General features: G+C 35.7%; 1 protein-coding gene across 2 annotated transcripts in view; it reads left to right on the top strand.

The window, feature by feature from the left end:
* The first annotated feature begins 92 nt into the window (after positions 1 to 92).
* LOC137393013 (phosphatidylserine synthase 2-like) overlaps positions 93 to 13,448 on the top strand; it is a 31,025-nt gene continuing 17,669 nt past the window's right edge. Inside the window, exons 1-5 of one of the 2 annotated variants that reach the window (XM_068079391.1) lie at positions 93 to 150; positions 5,672 to 5,843; positions 6,952 to 7,056; positions 8,547 to 8,629; positions 8,850 to 8,917. In XM_068079391.1, coding sequence (XP_067935492.1) covers positions 5,680 to 5,843; positions 6,952 to 7,056; positions 8,547 to 8,629; positions 8,850 to 8,917 — 420 coding nt within the window. In that variant the 5' untranslated portion in view covers positions 93 to 150; positions 5,672 to 5,679. Of the gene's footprint in view, positions 155 to 5,671; positions 5,844 to 6,951; positions 7,057 to 8,546; positions 8,630 to 8,849; positions 8,918 to 13,448 lie in introns of both variants that reach the window. The other variant, XM_068079392.1, reaches the window with a different exon arrangement.

Below are 13,448 nucleotides of genomic sequence, written 5' to 3' on the forward strand. Positions count from 1 at the left end.
CAAAATAGCTAACCTACAGGACATAGACTGCAGTTTTCAGTTTTGTGCAAGTTTTGCAACGCCCGATCTCGCCAGCGACCTCATTGGACAAACGTCAGAAATAAAAAAAATTACATGTACTATAAACCATCTGAAGGTTTTGACTAAACTGTAGGTTTTGTCAGTTGTCACTAAATTTACACGTATTTCATCGTGTTTACATGTTTTGACTGCTTAGTTAGTGTCAGCCCTTGTTATACTCTCATTGATTGATCGTAACTGTATGCAAAGCATGTTCTTTGAGCTTTGAAAGTTATTATGGCAATTATTCTCGTTCAACTACCAACCACCTTTTCTAAAAAACCTTAGTTGCTGATTTTGTCTGTCGTTCTTCCAAACAGGTTTACGAAATTCAATGTACATTAGTACATTGGTAAATTTGGCGTAATTGCTGGTTAAACGTGTGTTCAGATTTCGCCTTAAATGTGTAAAAGTTTTAACTATTATTTCAATTGTTTAGGGGTACTTTGATGATATTCGAATCGATACATAAAGCTATCTGATTAACTGAATGGGGTTTGATGGGAGTGCTAATGCAAGAAAGATTAGCAATTCGGATGACAGATCTTTTAGATACTGTAGAGAAGAGTGAGGCACGTTGCAACGAAGGGCACGTTGAAACACACCTCAAATTTCTTGATTGTTTACATAATTTTGAATTCTTACCTCACTGACTAAAGAGCTTTTTAAGTCATCTTATGAGATATCTTGATTGCATGAAATTAAAAGAACAGCAATTTAAGTAAGATATGATTTTGTAATATGTATTGGTAAAATTTTGTTCTTTTATTTTTGTATCCAAATTTAGAGAATTGCATATCTTATTTGTACATTATCCCATGGATGTTAACAAAGGTAGGTGGAGGCGGCTATAGACATGTTCTCTTCACAATGCACCCGCCAACTCCATGATGTTACATCATCCTGAGTTGGGATGATCATTTTGGTTACTCAGAGTCATGTGGGGCACGTTGAATCACAAAGGGTATGGGGCAAGTTGCAACATGTTTTAGTGATATAAATAAAGGGGCAAGTTGCACATGTCTCAAACTTGCCCCTCTGTTCTTATAGAGGAGATCAGGTCGAATAGTGTTGAAGCTTTAAACCCCTAAATTTTTGGATATGATTGATATTATGACTGCAAATGCTAACATATAGAAAGAAAAGTTTGTTCTTTAGATCAACATGTACATATGTTTTGTTTTACTGTGGAAGCTTGTTTGTCGCGATTGTTGTACGCAGTGTTCGGAAGTTCATAGCCAACTCTCTCAAGTTTTTCTTACTCAGATAATCAGTAGAAATTTGAATTGTTTGGTTGAAAATAAATTTCAAGAAAACGCAATTCTAAAACTGAAATTTACTATGAAAGTCAAGGACGTTTCAACTTGCTTCATTGGGTGTTTCAACGTACCCCCTACCGGGGCACGTTGACACACCAATTATGTAATTAGTACCTTTGTGATACTTTCTAAAGTATACAACTAGCAGAATTGCTATTTGGCATACGTATATAAAACATATTTTTGCATTCTATGTGATTATTTAAATTATATTCCAATTTTTTAGTAAAACTTTATAGTCAAAATTGCATATTTTTTTGCAACGTCTCCCACCTGTCCCTACAATAATTATGGTTAAAGGGAGCAAACAAGCTAGAGTTTGGTAGCCAAAGCCAGAAGATTGCAAAAGCCAGAAGATTGCTGTCCCACAAAAAGTTTATTCAGCTCCCATTAGCAATCAAAAAACAAGTGTCGACCAAAGACAGAGTTAGCTGGAAAGCAGAGTAATCCTTACATTACATTGTCTGCTGGAATCAGTCATTATGTGTCATATACAAATATCAGCAAAATCAATGTTGAGGGAAAAAACTTGAGTTTGCAGAAAATATGTGTTGTTTAATCAGCAGAGCACTAGGCACATTAAGGATGATTACAAGTTGATCACACAAAAAATGTGCAGCATAGTGGATCAATGGACTGCCTAATGGATTAAAGACAATTATACATATACAGCGATCCCAACTTCTGTCAATAAATGGTCAAACAACTAAGATAGTCTCCATTTTAAGCAGTGCAATTCTATGATACAGCTCCAGTCAGCTCGTCAATTGATGAATAATACAAAGACATACAGTCATGCCTCGACATACGAGCTTAATGCATCCTGAGACTGAGCTCATAAGTCAATACACTCGCATCTCAAGGCATTACTTTCTATATCAAATAAGCAAGTACAAATTAATCTGTTACCTTACTCTGAAAACACCACCTAAACAGGACATATCACTGGAAAAACGTGTTTTTTGTTGTTGTAATTCAGAAATTACAATGCCTATTTTGTTGATATGATCTGCAATAAAATGTAACATCACTATGTAATCAATTGTATGGCGTTTTTACTTTCGAGACGGACGTTGTGCATAACGGTTGTCTGAGAGAGAGACTTGAGAGCAACACGCTCGGTACACTGACCTTTTGAACCCTGCGTAATAGAAACTTTGAATTTAACTTCAATAACTTACTTTAATTTTATCATATTTTTTAGTATTTGTTTCCGGTTAAGCAGTTTTTGCCTCCTGTTCACCACAACCTTTAGCCAACCTTTTAAAAGCTTTTTTAAACTAAATCAAGGAGAAAGACCGAGTGATACTGTTCTCGAAAGCAGCTTTTTGCATACTTGGCCATATAGTTTAATGGCCATCAAGAATCTCAAAATATTACTCGTATCTCAGGGAAGAATTTGCTAGAAAGTCAGCTCGTATTTCGAGTTTCTCATATGTTGAAGCACTCGTATGTAGAGGTATGTCTGTATTTTCATGTCGCCCTATGCTCAGCTTGCTGAACACAGGGCTTTAATCTGTAGCACGCTTAGGCATGTTGTTGCTGTGGGAATTGTTAGTTTTTATTTGTAAGGTGTTAGGCTTTTAAAAGTAAAGATACATCGCATACTATTAAATATTTGTATTACCGTAAATTCCCACGCATAAGACACACTTTTTTCTTAAAGGTTGACTTGCAACAAAATTCACATAAGATTCACATAAGAATAAGTTTGGCAAAACATTTAATCATGTAAACATTTAATGTTGCATAGATGCAGCAAACTTCTCTAACAGGGCTCTTTAAAGAGCTATACATAACATTTTTTCAACAAACTTTTTTCATGAAGGCGATGATTTGGGAATGAATGGGCATCAGCTACACATGGGCCAATAAAAATGACAGCTAACAAGGAAAAATGTACCAGTTGTTGTTTAGTTACATCAAAACGAACATCTCTTAGGAATCTTGATTCATTTACTAACTAGTTTTTATAAAGTAGTATCACTCATACTATGGAATCCTAACTCGAGTAGCTCAATGGTGGACCTGAAATTTTACAAAAGTCGTTATCACACATGCAAGAACAAAAATTTAAGTTTGATGAATTTGTCAGTTTTTTGTCCTGGGTCAGTTAACGTTTTCAGGTAACTCTGTTGTAATTATATGGTGGTAATTTTCTTATGGTATGGTTCTGCAACCTTACCTAATGCTGTCTGCCTTTATTTATGTTGTCATAATAGGTATCGTGAACATTACTAACCCTGAGAGTTTTACGAATCGCCTAATCATGTTGCATCAATAATTTCATCAAAGATGTTTTATCAAATTTTAATATCACTAGCTGATGCAATGAAGTTTGTATCATTCCTTTTTTAATATATAGGTCTCCGACAAATTCATGACAAGAGTAATATACAGTGTGCCCTCGGGTCATGATGACCCTGTTATTCGATTTTTTTCGCCCTACGATGTAGAACGCGATGATTTTTTGCCCCTGTCCATACGAAATATTTTTTCCATTTCATATCAACAAGAGTTTCGCTCAAAATTCACATTTGGCAGTTGATGTGCAGATTACTTCGGAATAACAAATATGCCGATATGCTATTCGCCGAAGCCCCTCCAATGACAAATGCTTGATCTCGCTCATTTGGCGTTACTCGTTATTAGTTATTGTAAAAATGAAACCGTACACAATAAACAATTAAGACAGGTAAATTAAAGTAAGTTTAGTAAAAGATTAAAACTTAACTTCAAGTGTGTCTCTAGTAAGCTAAATTCATTTAAATTAAATTCCAAGTTTCTGTTAGGTAGGGTAGTGAAGTGTGTGTGTCAAAAGGGAAGTGTGTCAAACGCGCTGCTGTCAAGTCGTTCTCTGACCACTGCTTGCCACTGCGTCTGTTTCAAAGGTAAAAACATTAGTGTACATGGTAATGTTACCTTTTATTGCAGATTTTAACAACTAAGTATTTGTTACTTTGTTAGCGTAAGTACTGAATTACAACACTTGAAAACAGTTTTTTTCCTAATATCCTGTTTTACGGTTTTTTATAGTATGGTAACGAATTAATTTGCATTTAGTTATTTTATATTGGAAATAGTGCGTGTAGACACGAGGAAATTGAAGTACAAACTCAGTTTCAGATCATATTAAGTTCGTATGTCGAAGTATGACTGTACTGTATAACAAAAATTTACAGCTTAATTCTAGTAAACTGGTACTTTGCATAGTTCATACAGTTCTCTACATAGAATTTTATACTGAATTTGCTAATTCTTGATTTGCTATCAAATTGTTGTTGGCTTTATACAATCATATCTGGTTTTGTTCCATTTAACCCTTTCGATGCCATAGACGCATAAATGTATTTTCTATGGCCGAGTGCCATAGAAGCATAATTGCGACTTTCTCAGCATTTGCGTAGTAACTTCATTTTATTAGTCGTTGACAACATAACCCACGGTCTTTAGGACTTTCATGATATTGACAACGTTGTCCGAAAATATCTCTGTAAAATTAGTCGATGACGTTATAACCAATTCAGATTTAGATTTTCGTGATTATACAGATAATTAAAGTAGCAGCAGTGACTCTGATAGCTGTGAAAGTAATAGTTTTGTAAGAGTAAGGAACATTGTGGAGGATCGTCTTACCTTCGTAGCGATCGCTTCTCATAGCATTATCATCGCACAGAGTATAGGTACATTGAATTTTTTGCATAGCAGTGGTAGTTAAAATGTTGGCAAAATAAAATATGTTACAAAAGATGATCTAGATAGAGTTTGAAGTTGAAAAAATATTGTATACATATCATGAAGCAATATCGGCAATTTTCGATAAAATGGCTGGCACTAGGCCGATAGCTAAATTTATACATGGATGGCACTAAAAGGGTTAAATAGGATAATTATGTAGTCGAAAGTTTTGAGAGTATTAGCAAAGTATTACTTCAAGTTTATTATTTTAAAAGCCCCAATTAAAGAAGTAAACATTTGTCTTCTGGAACACATGTAGTTGTAAAAGTTGTAAACCTAGCAAATGAAACAGTAGCATATAAAACATGTTTGAAAGACTTATGCACTCTACAACATGTTGTTTCTCGTTAGTTAACATTCATACTTGACATCTTCATCTTAGATGCATTTTTAATAAACATCTTCCTCTGTGCTAATCTCACTTTACCAGTTTTTTAAGTAATCAGTATTAGGTAGCCTATTGTCTGGCTACAAATTGTAAATAACCCGTAAAGCTGTATCAAATGTTCAATTTTGTGTTATATTTTAAATTATTAGAAACGCCTAATTTTCAGAAGAGGTGATGGATGTTGGCGATGAAATAGAATCAGATGGAAGCAATTCTCCACGACGGGCACTCGCGAAGCTGCCAGCCACTGCCCATGACTGGGAGTGGGAATGGCAGTACCAGAAGCAACTTCGTCGCTCTCATCCTGTCTATGATGATGGAACGATGACTTTCTTCTGGTATTTTAACAATGTGTTCTTTGCAACTGCTTATTTTTTGTGTTCTGTCAGCAAACTTAGGATTCATTTTGTAATAAACTCTATATCATTTATGTTGTTGGTTGTTTGTCAATTTGTTAAGGAAGAAAGAGAGAAACAGTTTTTACAATTGGGTCAATGGGGCTAACATAGCCGGTAGGGCTTTTCGGTTTTTATCATCGCTGTATGTTATGATAAAATGTCATTCTGTTGCTTGAACGTTTAAACGTCGACAGTAAATTATTTTATTAAAATTTCCAACTATCAGATATTTGGTCTTAAATAAAATCAGTAGTCTCTCCGAGTTTTGTTTGTAGGTAACCTCACATGGTACTTACTCTTGTTGTTTGTAGGTAACTTCAGATGTTACTTACTCTTGTTGTTTGTAGGTAACCTCAGGTGTTACTTACTCTTGTTGTTTGTAGGTAACTTCACTTGTTACTTACTCTTGTTGTTTGTAGGTAACCTCAGATGTTACTTACTCTTGTTGTTTGTAGGTAACCTCAGATGTTACTTACTCTTGTTGTTTGTAGGTAACCTCAGATTACTTACTCTTGTTGTTTGTAGGTAACCTCAGATGTTACTTGCTCTTGTTTGTAGGTAACCTCAGATGTTACTTACTCTTGTTTGTAGGTAACCTCAGATGTTACTTACTTTTGTTGTTTGTAGGTAACTTCAGATGTTACTTACTCTTGTGTTTTGTAGGTAACCTCAGATTACTTACTTTTGTTTGTAGGTAACCTCAGATGTTACTTGCTCTTGTTTGTAGGTAACTTCACTTGTTACTTACTCTTGTTGTTTGTTGGTAACTTCACTTGTTACTTACTCTGGTTGTTTGTAGGTAACTTCACTTGTTACTTACTCTTGTTGTTTGTAGGTAACTTCACTTGTTACTTACTCTTGTTGTTTGTAGGTAACCTCAGATGTTATTTACTTTTGTTGTTTGTAGGTAACTTCACTTGTTACTTACTCTGGTTTGTAGGTAACTTCACTTGTTACTTACTCTTGTTGTTTGTAGGTAACCTCAGATGTTATTTACTTTTGTTGTTTGTAGGTAACTTCACTTGTTACTTACTTTTGTTGCTTGTAGGCGGGCTCACACAGTGCTTACTCTGGTAGTCTTTTTGGCTTCCATGGTTTATCTTGCCATCTTTGAGGACCCGACCTTGCATGATAATTCATACAACTTTAAAAGGTAACTTTATATGTAGGTCAAAATGTGTCTATATAGCTAATCTTCGAGTAGAAGTAATATTTAAGTTGTGTTTAAAACTTCTATATATTTTACGCTTATCCCTGATAGTGACTTCTAGCAAATTTTCCCTTGGCAATTGGAAGTTATATAGCTTTTAAATTAATCTGTCATATGATTAAAGTCTGTCCATTCCAAATTAACTCTTCAAGTGTGTAATTTTACACGTGAATGTTTACTAGAGCATAGATTTTGTGTATGATACGGCATGGATTTACAAATTTTTCTTGCAGTTTGGTTTGTATAATATTTCAAATGATGGAACTATAGATTTTCAGTCCCTGTTACATACTCTAGTTCAACTATAGTCATATTTGGCACTGTAGGGGTTGGCACTAGTAGGCTAGCACTAATAGTCTGGCACTACTAGGCCAGCGCTACTAGGCTGGCACTACTAGGCTGGCACCACTAGGCTAGCACTAGTAGTCTGGCACTACTAGGCCCGCACTACTAGGCTGGCACTACAAGGCTGGCACTACTAATCTGGCAATACTAGGCTGGCGTTACTAGGCTGGCACTACTAGTAGGGCACTGATGCTTCAAGCTGAATATAGTTATTCCAAACATCAATTATATCTGCTTAACCATCAACTCTGTGTATCCTATCTTTCATTTGCAGAACCAGTATTTACTTGGTGCCCACCCCTCTCCTTACTTACCAGTTTAAATATTTGTTTTACATGGGTGGCCTAGGCCCGTGTCGAGGGTGTGTGCTCGTTCAGCTCGTAGATTATTCGAATGCGTCAAACCTTGCATTATTAGCACAGGTGCTACAGCTCACTTTTGCAGGCTTGACACTATGGTGTATTTGGGTTATGTCATGAACTATTAGGGATAACCATAGTATAAACATTAGAGAAGTCTTTAATAACTAGATCTATTTCACTTAGGAATGACTGGTTTTATGTATTCACTAAGTTTTTAACTGTTTTGTTCCATCACTCGTTTGTAGTTTTAAACTGAAACATTATCTGACAGCATTTTAGAATTGTATTCATTTATCCCGATATAATCATGTTTAGTTTTTCATCAATCGTTTTGATTGAAAAAAAATGGTTTTGGGAAATAAAAACACTCCCGTGCGAGCTGTGACATAAGGCATAACATTTTTCTCAGCCAAACAGAATTATGAATTACAAGTACAATGCGAATCTGTAATATCCGGTGGAGAAACTACACGCTGAGTAAACATATATAGTCTTTTAATCATAGGTAATAGATCAACGCAAATCGGGTTACTATTATGTACGCTATGTACTGATTAACTCTCATGAACGATTTCGTCGCTCCAACTCGTCAATGCTACATTTTTGTCCCTTTCTTTTGATGTTTAACATTTTGTCATTTACACTAGCATATATTTCCAGAATTTAAAAAGTGTTTTTCCATTCAGAATCCCAATAACTGTTATTGAGAATGCTTTACAATTGCAGGGGAGTAATAGCTTGCGCTCTGACGTTTCTTCTAGTCGGAGTCACTCAGACACCGGATGGCCCATTCTGTCGCCCACATCCTGGTAAAAAAGCTTGCTAAATTATTGGGTCTCCGTGTAAATGAAGTATTAATTAATTTGTGTTGTTCTTCCAATATTAAATCATCATTTGTCTCCTGACTGACCAGCTTGTTGATTGGATGGTTTACTTGTTTCTGGTTAATAACGCTAAATAAACATTTCTTTTCAATCATGGTTTATTAAGTTGGTAGCTTTGATTAAGGAGTCATCCGCTCTTTTACAGCCTTCTGGAGACTCCTGCTTTGCGTCAGCATTCTATACGAGCTCGCTCTTATCTTCCTTCTTTTTCAGGTCAGTCATACACTTGCTCTCTCAACTTTCATTTAATAAATCGACAAAAAATACAAAAGCCTAAATACATGCCGTTACCGTGAAGATATTGCCGAAAGTAGCAAAGGCTGCTTCATCTCTTATGCATTTGTGCTAATATAGTAACTTGATAAGGCAGAAACCAGGGCTTTTGTTTTCTTTCTCTTTGTCACATTTAGCTTGCAGGCCTAGTCACAAAGTTGCTTAGGTCTAGCATCTAATTAGGTTGCAAGGGATTAGTTTTAATATTGCTATGGTATTTTTATAACACAAAGGCAAGGAATTGTCTGTTCTTTTTGCATCGCGACATTTGCAAAAAGCAGATTAGTGTTTTTTTGAGAAAGCAAGTTCTTCCGGGGCGTTGATAAAGCCAGGCCACTACATGAGAAGCCTGTATGCTTTTCCTTTTACTAAATTAAACAGTACAATTTCTACTATGAGTTTCTTTTTGTTTTGGTCTATAATTCGTTCAACACATTTGTCTGTTGGAGCAAGTATTAGCATAAGAACCCGACATAAAACATAACATTTTAAGAAACACCGCATATAGTTACACATACATGTGTAGCCTTAGGATATATAAAAAGTTAAACTACGAGTAGGAAAGCTAAATTCATAAAGCAATAATTACTAATTAGTAAAAGATTTGGTTGTTACTGCTCCTTAGAGACACATGAATGGAAGTCTAGGCTAGGTGATATGTTGGTTTGGAAGTGTAAGGGGTGATAAATACCCCCTGTAACTCACCAAACTTAGACTAGGTGAAGTTTTTACTAACTTAGGGCCCACGCTGTATTGTAGTATGTTGGCCGTAATATCACACATCATCTGTGCTAACAATGTTCACACTCACCGACCCAGATGCATTTACATCAGTGAATAGTTTGAGGCATAGAATTATCACTACACAATGCATTTACATCAGCTAATACTTGAGGCATAGAATTATCACTACACAATGCATTTACATCAGCTAATACTTGAGGCATAGAATTATCACTACACAATGCATTTACATCAGCTAATACTTGAAGCATAGAGTTATCACTACACAATGCATTTACATCAGTGAATAGTTTGAGGCATAGAATTATCACTACACAATGCATTTACATCAGCTAATACTTGAAGCATAGAGTTATCACTACACAATGTAGTTGCTGAAGTGATGAAGTACTAGTATAAAGATGTTATGAAAGTCATGAAATACTAGCAACTATCGTGAAGGGAAGTATAGATCAAAGTAATCCGTGGCAGCCAGTCAACATCGATAAAGTGGTGCACATTGCACAGACTGTCATGGATGTATGACAAAATATCAGGAAAATTCCCCACATATTCGCTATGCCTCGGTCATGCCATAGATCTATGTACACAGAGTCAATGAATAATCGACGAGAGGAGAACCCTAGCATACTGGTATACAGTGTTTACCAACCCGTAGCTTACATATTTCACATTCTTTTGTGATTTGTTATGTTCTCTGTTTACGTTCGACAGCCTCTTCACTTTAACTTATGAAACGAACTATGTTATCTTGAAAACTTCAATTAGCATATGTTGAAATTGACTTATGATTTAAAGTTGCATAGCTGATGGAATCATACACCATGTTTAATAGTTTGTGTGTTAAAATAACACAAGCAGAAGTTATACTTCAGTTCTAAATATTATTCATCAATCTGAATCAACTTCAATTTCTATAATTCTCTCACTCACTGTTACTCTGAAATATATTTACATCTGTCCATAAACACAGGACATAGACACAGGACATAGACATAAGACATAGACATAGGACATAGACACAGGAGTTAATACGTGGATTATGATGATGAACTCGAGGGCGTTCATGGACAGATATTTCAGAGTAATAGTGAGTAAGAGAGTGATAGAAATTTAAGTTGATTCAGATTGATGAGAATGTCTAAAAAAGAATTAGAAAGAAATGAATGAATAGGCACTTCACAAGGAAAATAAAGAATATAGCTTTTCCAATGGCAAATGGCACAGCGGTCTCCGATACGGATTCATCATGTTTCCGAATGATGGAAATGGCACTTGCGAATGATTCGCATTAAAATACCGTGCAGGCTATTCTAAACGTTTTCACGCTTCAGTTGTTAAATTTTGATTAAATTTTGTTAAACCATAACTGCCACGAACAACTTTTATCGTATTTACTAGGTAAATCAGACATGCTGATTCCGATTTTGTAATCAAAATAAAGATTAGGCCACTAACTTTCAGAGTAATAAAAGATTTTTTATAGCGTTTTAATATCGGTCTCGAAAACAACACGATCGGCATAACAAGCTCCGCCCATAAATACGCGACGTAACCTAGCTTTTTAGGAACAGAAGTTACGTAAAGATGTTTAGACCGATTTAGAATAATAGAGATGGGTGTTTTAAAATCTATTAATATCTAAATCCAGCTTTAAAAATAGTATCAGTCTTTTCTGAAAGGTAGAAAAGCTATTTAGCATTGCATATTTAAAAAGCGCGATAACAACGCTAGCTCGTGATAAAACCGCGCTTTTTGAGCTCATTTTCCTCGGCGTCCAGCCCATTTAAACGTCATGTAACAAGCTGCGAGCAATTTTAAATAGTTTATATCCCTTTCATAAAAAACTGAAATTATTTTACAGGCTGGATTTAGATAATAATGGGTTTTAAGACACCCATCTCTATTATTCTAAATCGGACTAAACCTTCCTAACTTTCGTTTCTGAAAAAGCTAGGTTTCGTCACATATTTATGGGTGGAGCTTGTAATGCCGATTGTGTTATTTTCGAAACGGATATTGAAACGCTTTAAAAAAGCCTAAATGACTTTGAAGGTTAGTGGACTAATCTTTATTTTGAGTACAAAATTGGAATCAGCGTGTCTGATTTACCTAGTAAATACAATAAAAGTTGTTTGTGACAGTTATGGTTTAAATTGAGCCATCTCAATGCGCCAATGTTCCAAACGAAATTGCTTAGCGCGACTAGACTGAGTAGCTATTTATAGAGTCATTAATTAGATTAATACATGACCTATGGGGTCAAGCGCTGGCTTTAAATCTGCATCGTGCAGATGTTCATTGAAATACTCAATTGCGAAGTTGTAACTCGACTTGCGCACAGCCCCAAATGCGCTTCATGCGAGCTATGGAAACATAGTGTATATCGTATGCGGTAGCCCTTGCTATATCGTCTGTGGTAACCCTTGTAATATCGTATTTAGCAACCCTTGCTATATCGTATGTGGTAACCCTTGCGGTATCGTATTTGGTAACCCTTGCTATATCGTATAATTATGGTAACCCTTGTGATATCGTATTTGGTAACCCTTGCTATATCGTAGGTGATAACCCTTGCTATATCGCAGTACTGTATTGTCCTATTAGGAGACTCCGGAACCGTCCAACCATCCGGAGCACTTTTCTTCTGTGAAAATCTCGGAAATTGCAAAATGGGTTTAGTGTACATGGTGGAAGTCATTACGTGGCACTAAAATTCACAGGCCCGTATTCCCTGAGGCTGCTGGGCAGCTGAGTCGCCTCAACTTTTTAGTGATCTTCGGTGGCTAATTAGTAAGAATTTCAGTCTGAAATTCAGTGAAACTCATTCACTTGGAATTTCCAACAACTAATTAACTAGTGCTCTAGCGTAACGTTGCACTCTAGCGATGAAGTGGAGGCTCACTAATCTAGTGTTGGTTTTGCCTGCCACCAATGCAGTGTGGAAGAGATACTTTTCCGCATTGAAGCAAATCCAAACATCGATGAGGAACAACCATGGGACAGGCTGTCTAAATAATCTTCTAATATTACACATATATAAAGATGTTGAAATAGATACAGAATCAGTTGTGAAAGATTTCTGCCATGGACACATTGACAGAAGAAGAGCTTTTTAAAAGACAAGTGTCAAGCTATAACAATCAATCTTCTATGTACACATGTACATGTACGTTTGTGTTTGCAGGCCAAGTTTGTTGCTCATTGTATTCTTAGGTGGCCATAATTTAAGCATAGTACGTTTTAGGCAAGCCAAGTCATCTATTTGTTGTCTTTTTCTGGTGCATGTAATATATTATTTAAAGCTATGTTTTTAACTGAAACAGGTGCTATTAAATTTAGTTTTTAAAAGACAAGTGTCGAACTATAACAATCAATCTTCTATGTACACATGTACATGTATGTATATATATGAATATAAATGTAAATATACATATATATTTTGTCTTTCCATAGAACTCGCCCACAATAGTCCGATGCCTGTGATGCTGAATTGTTGAATTTTTTTATTTTAAGAAACCAAAAGCAGAACAGGGTTTGACTGTTCCAAAAGATAGCTGTAATGTATGTCTTTAAAAATTCATTTTGTCGGAATGGCCAACCTTGCCAATACTCGATCAGCATCAAATTTATTGGCGGCGACATTTGCCATTTACACATGTACTGTGTGCGTGGCAGTCTAAGGTGACCTAAAGGCTTTTAAACAACTATTTAACTTTGTTTTATA

This window comes from Watersipora subatra, chromosome 4, assembly GCF_963576615.1.
Source record: "Watersipora subatra chromosome 4, tzWatSuba1.1, whole genome shotgun sequence".
NCBI lineage: Eukaryota > Metazoa > Bryozoa > Gymnolaemata > Cheilostomatida > Watersiporidae > Watersipora > Watersipora subatra.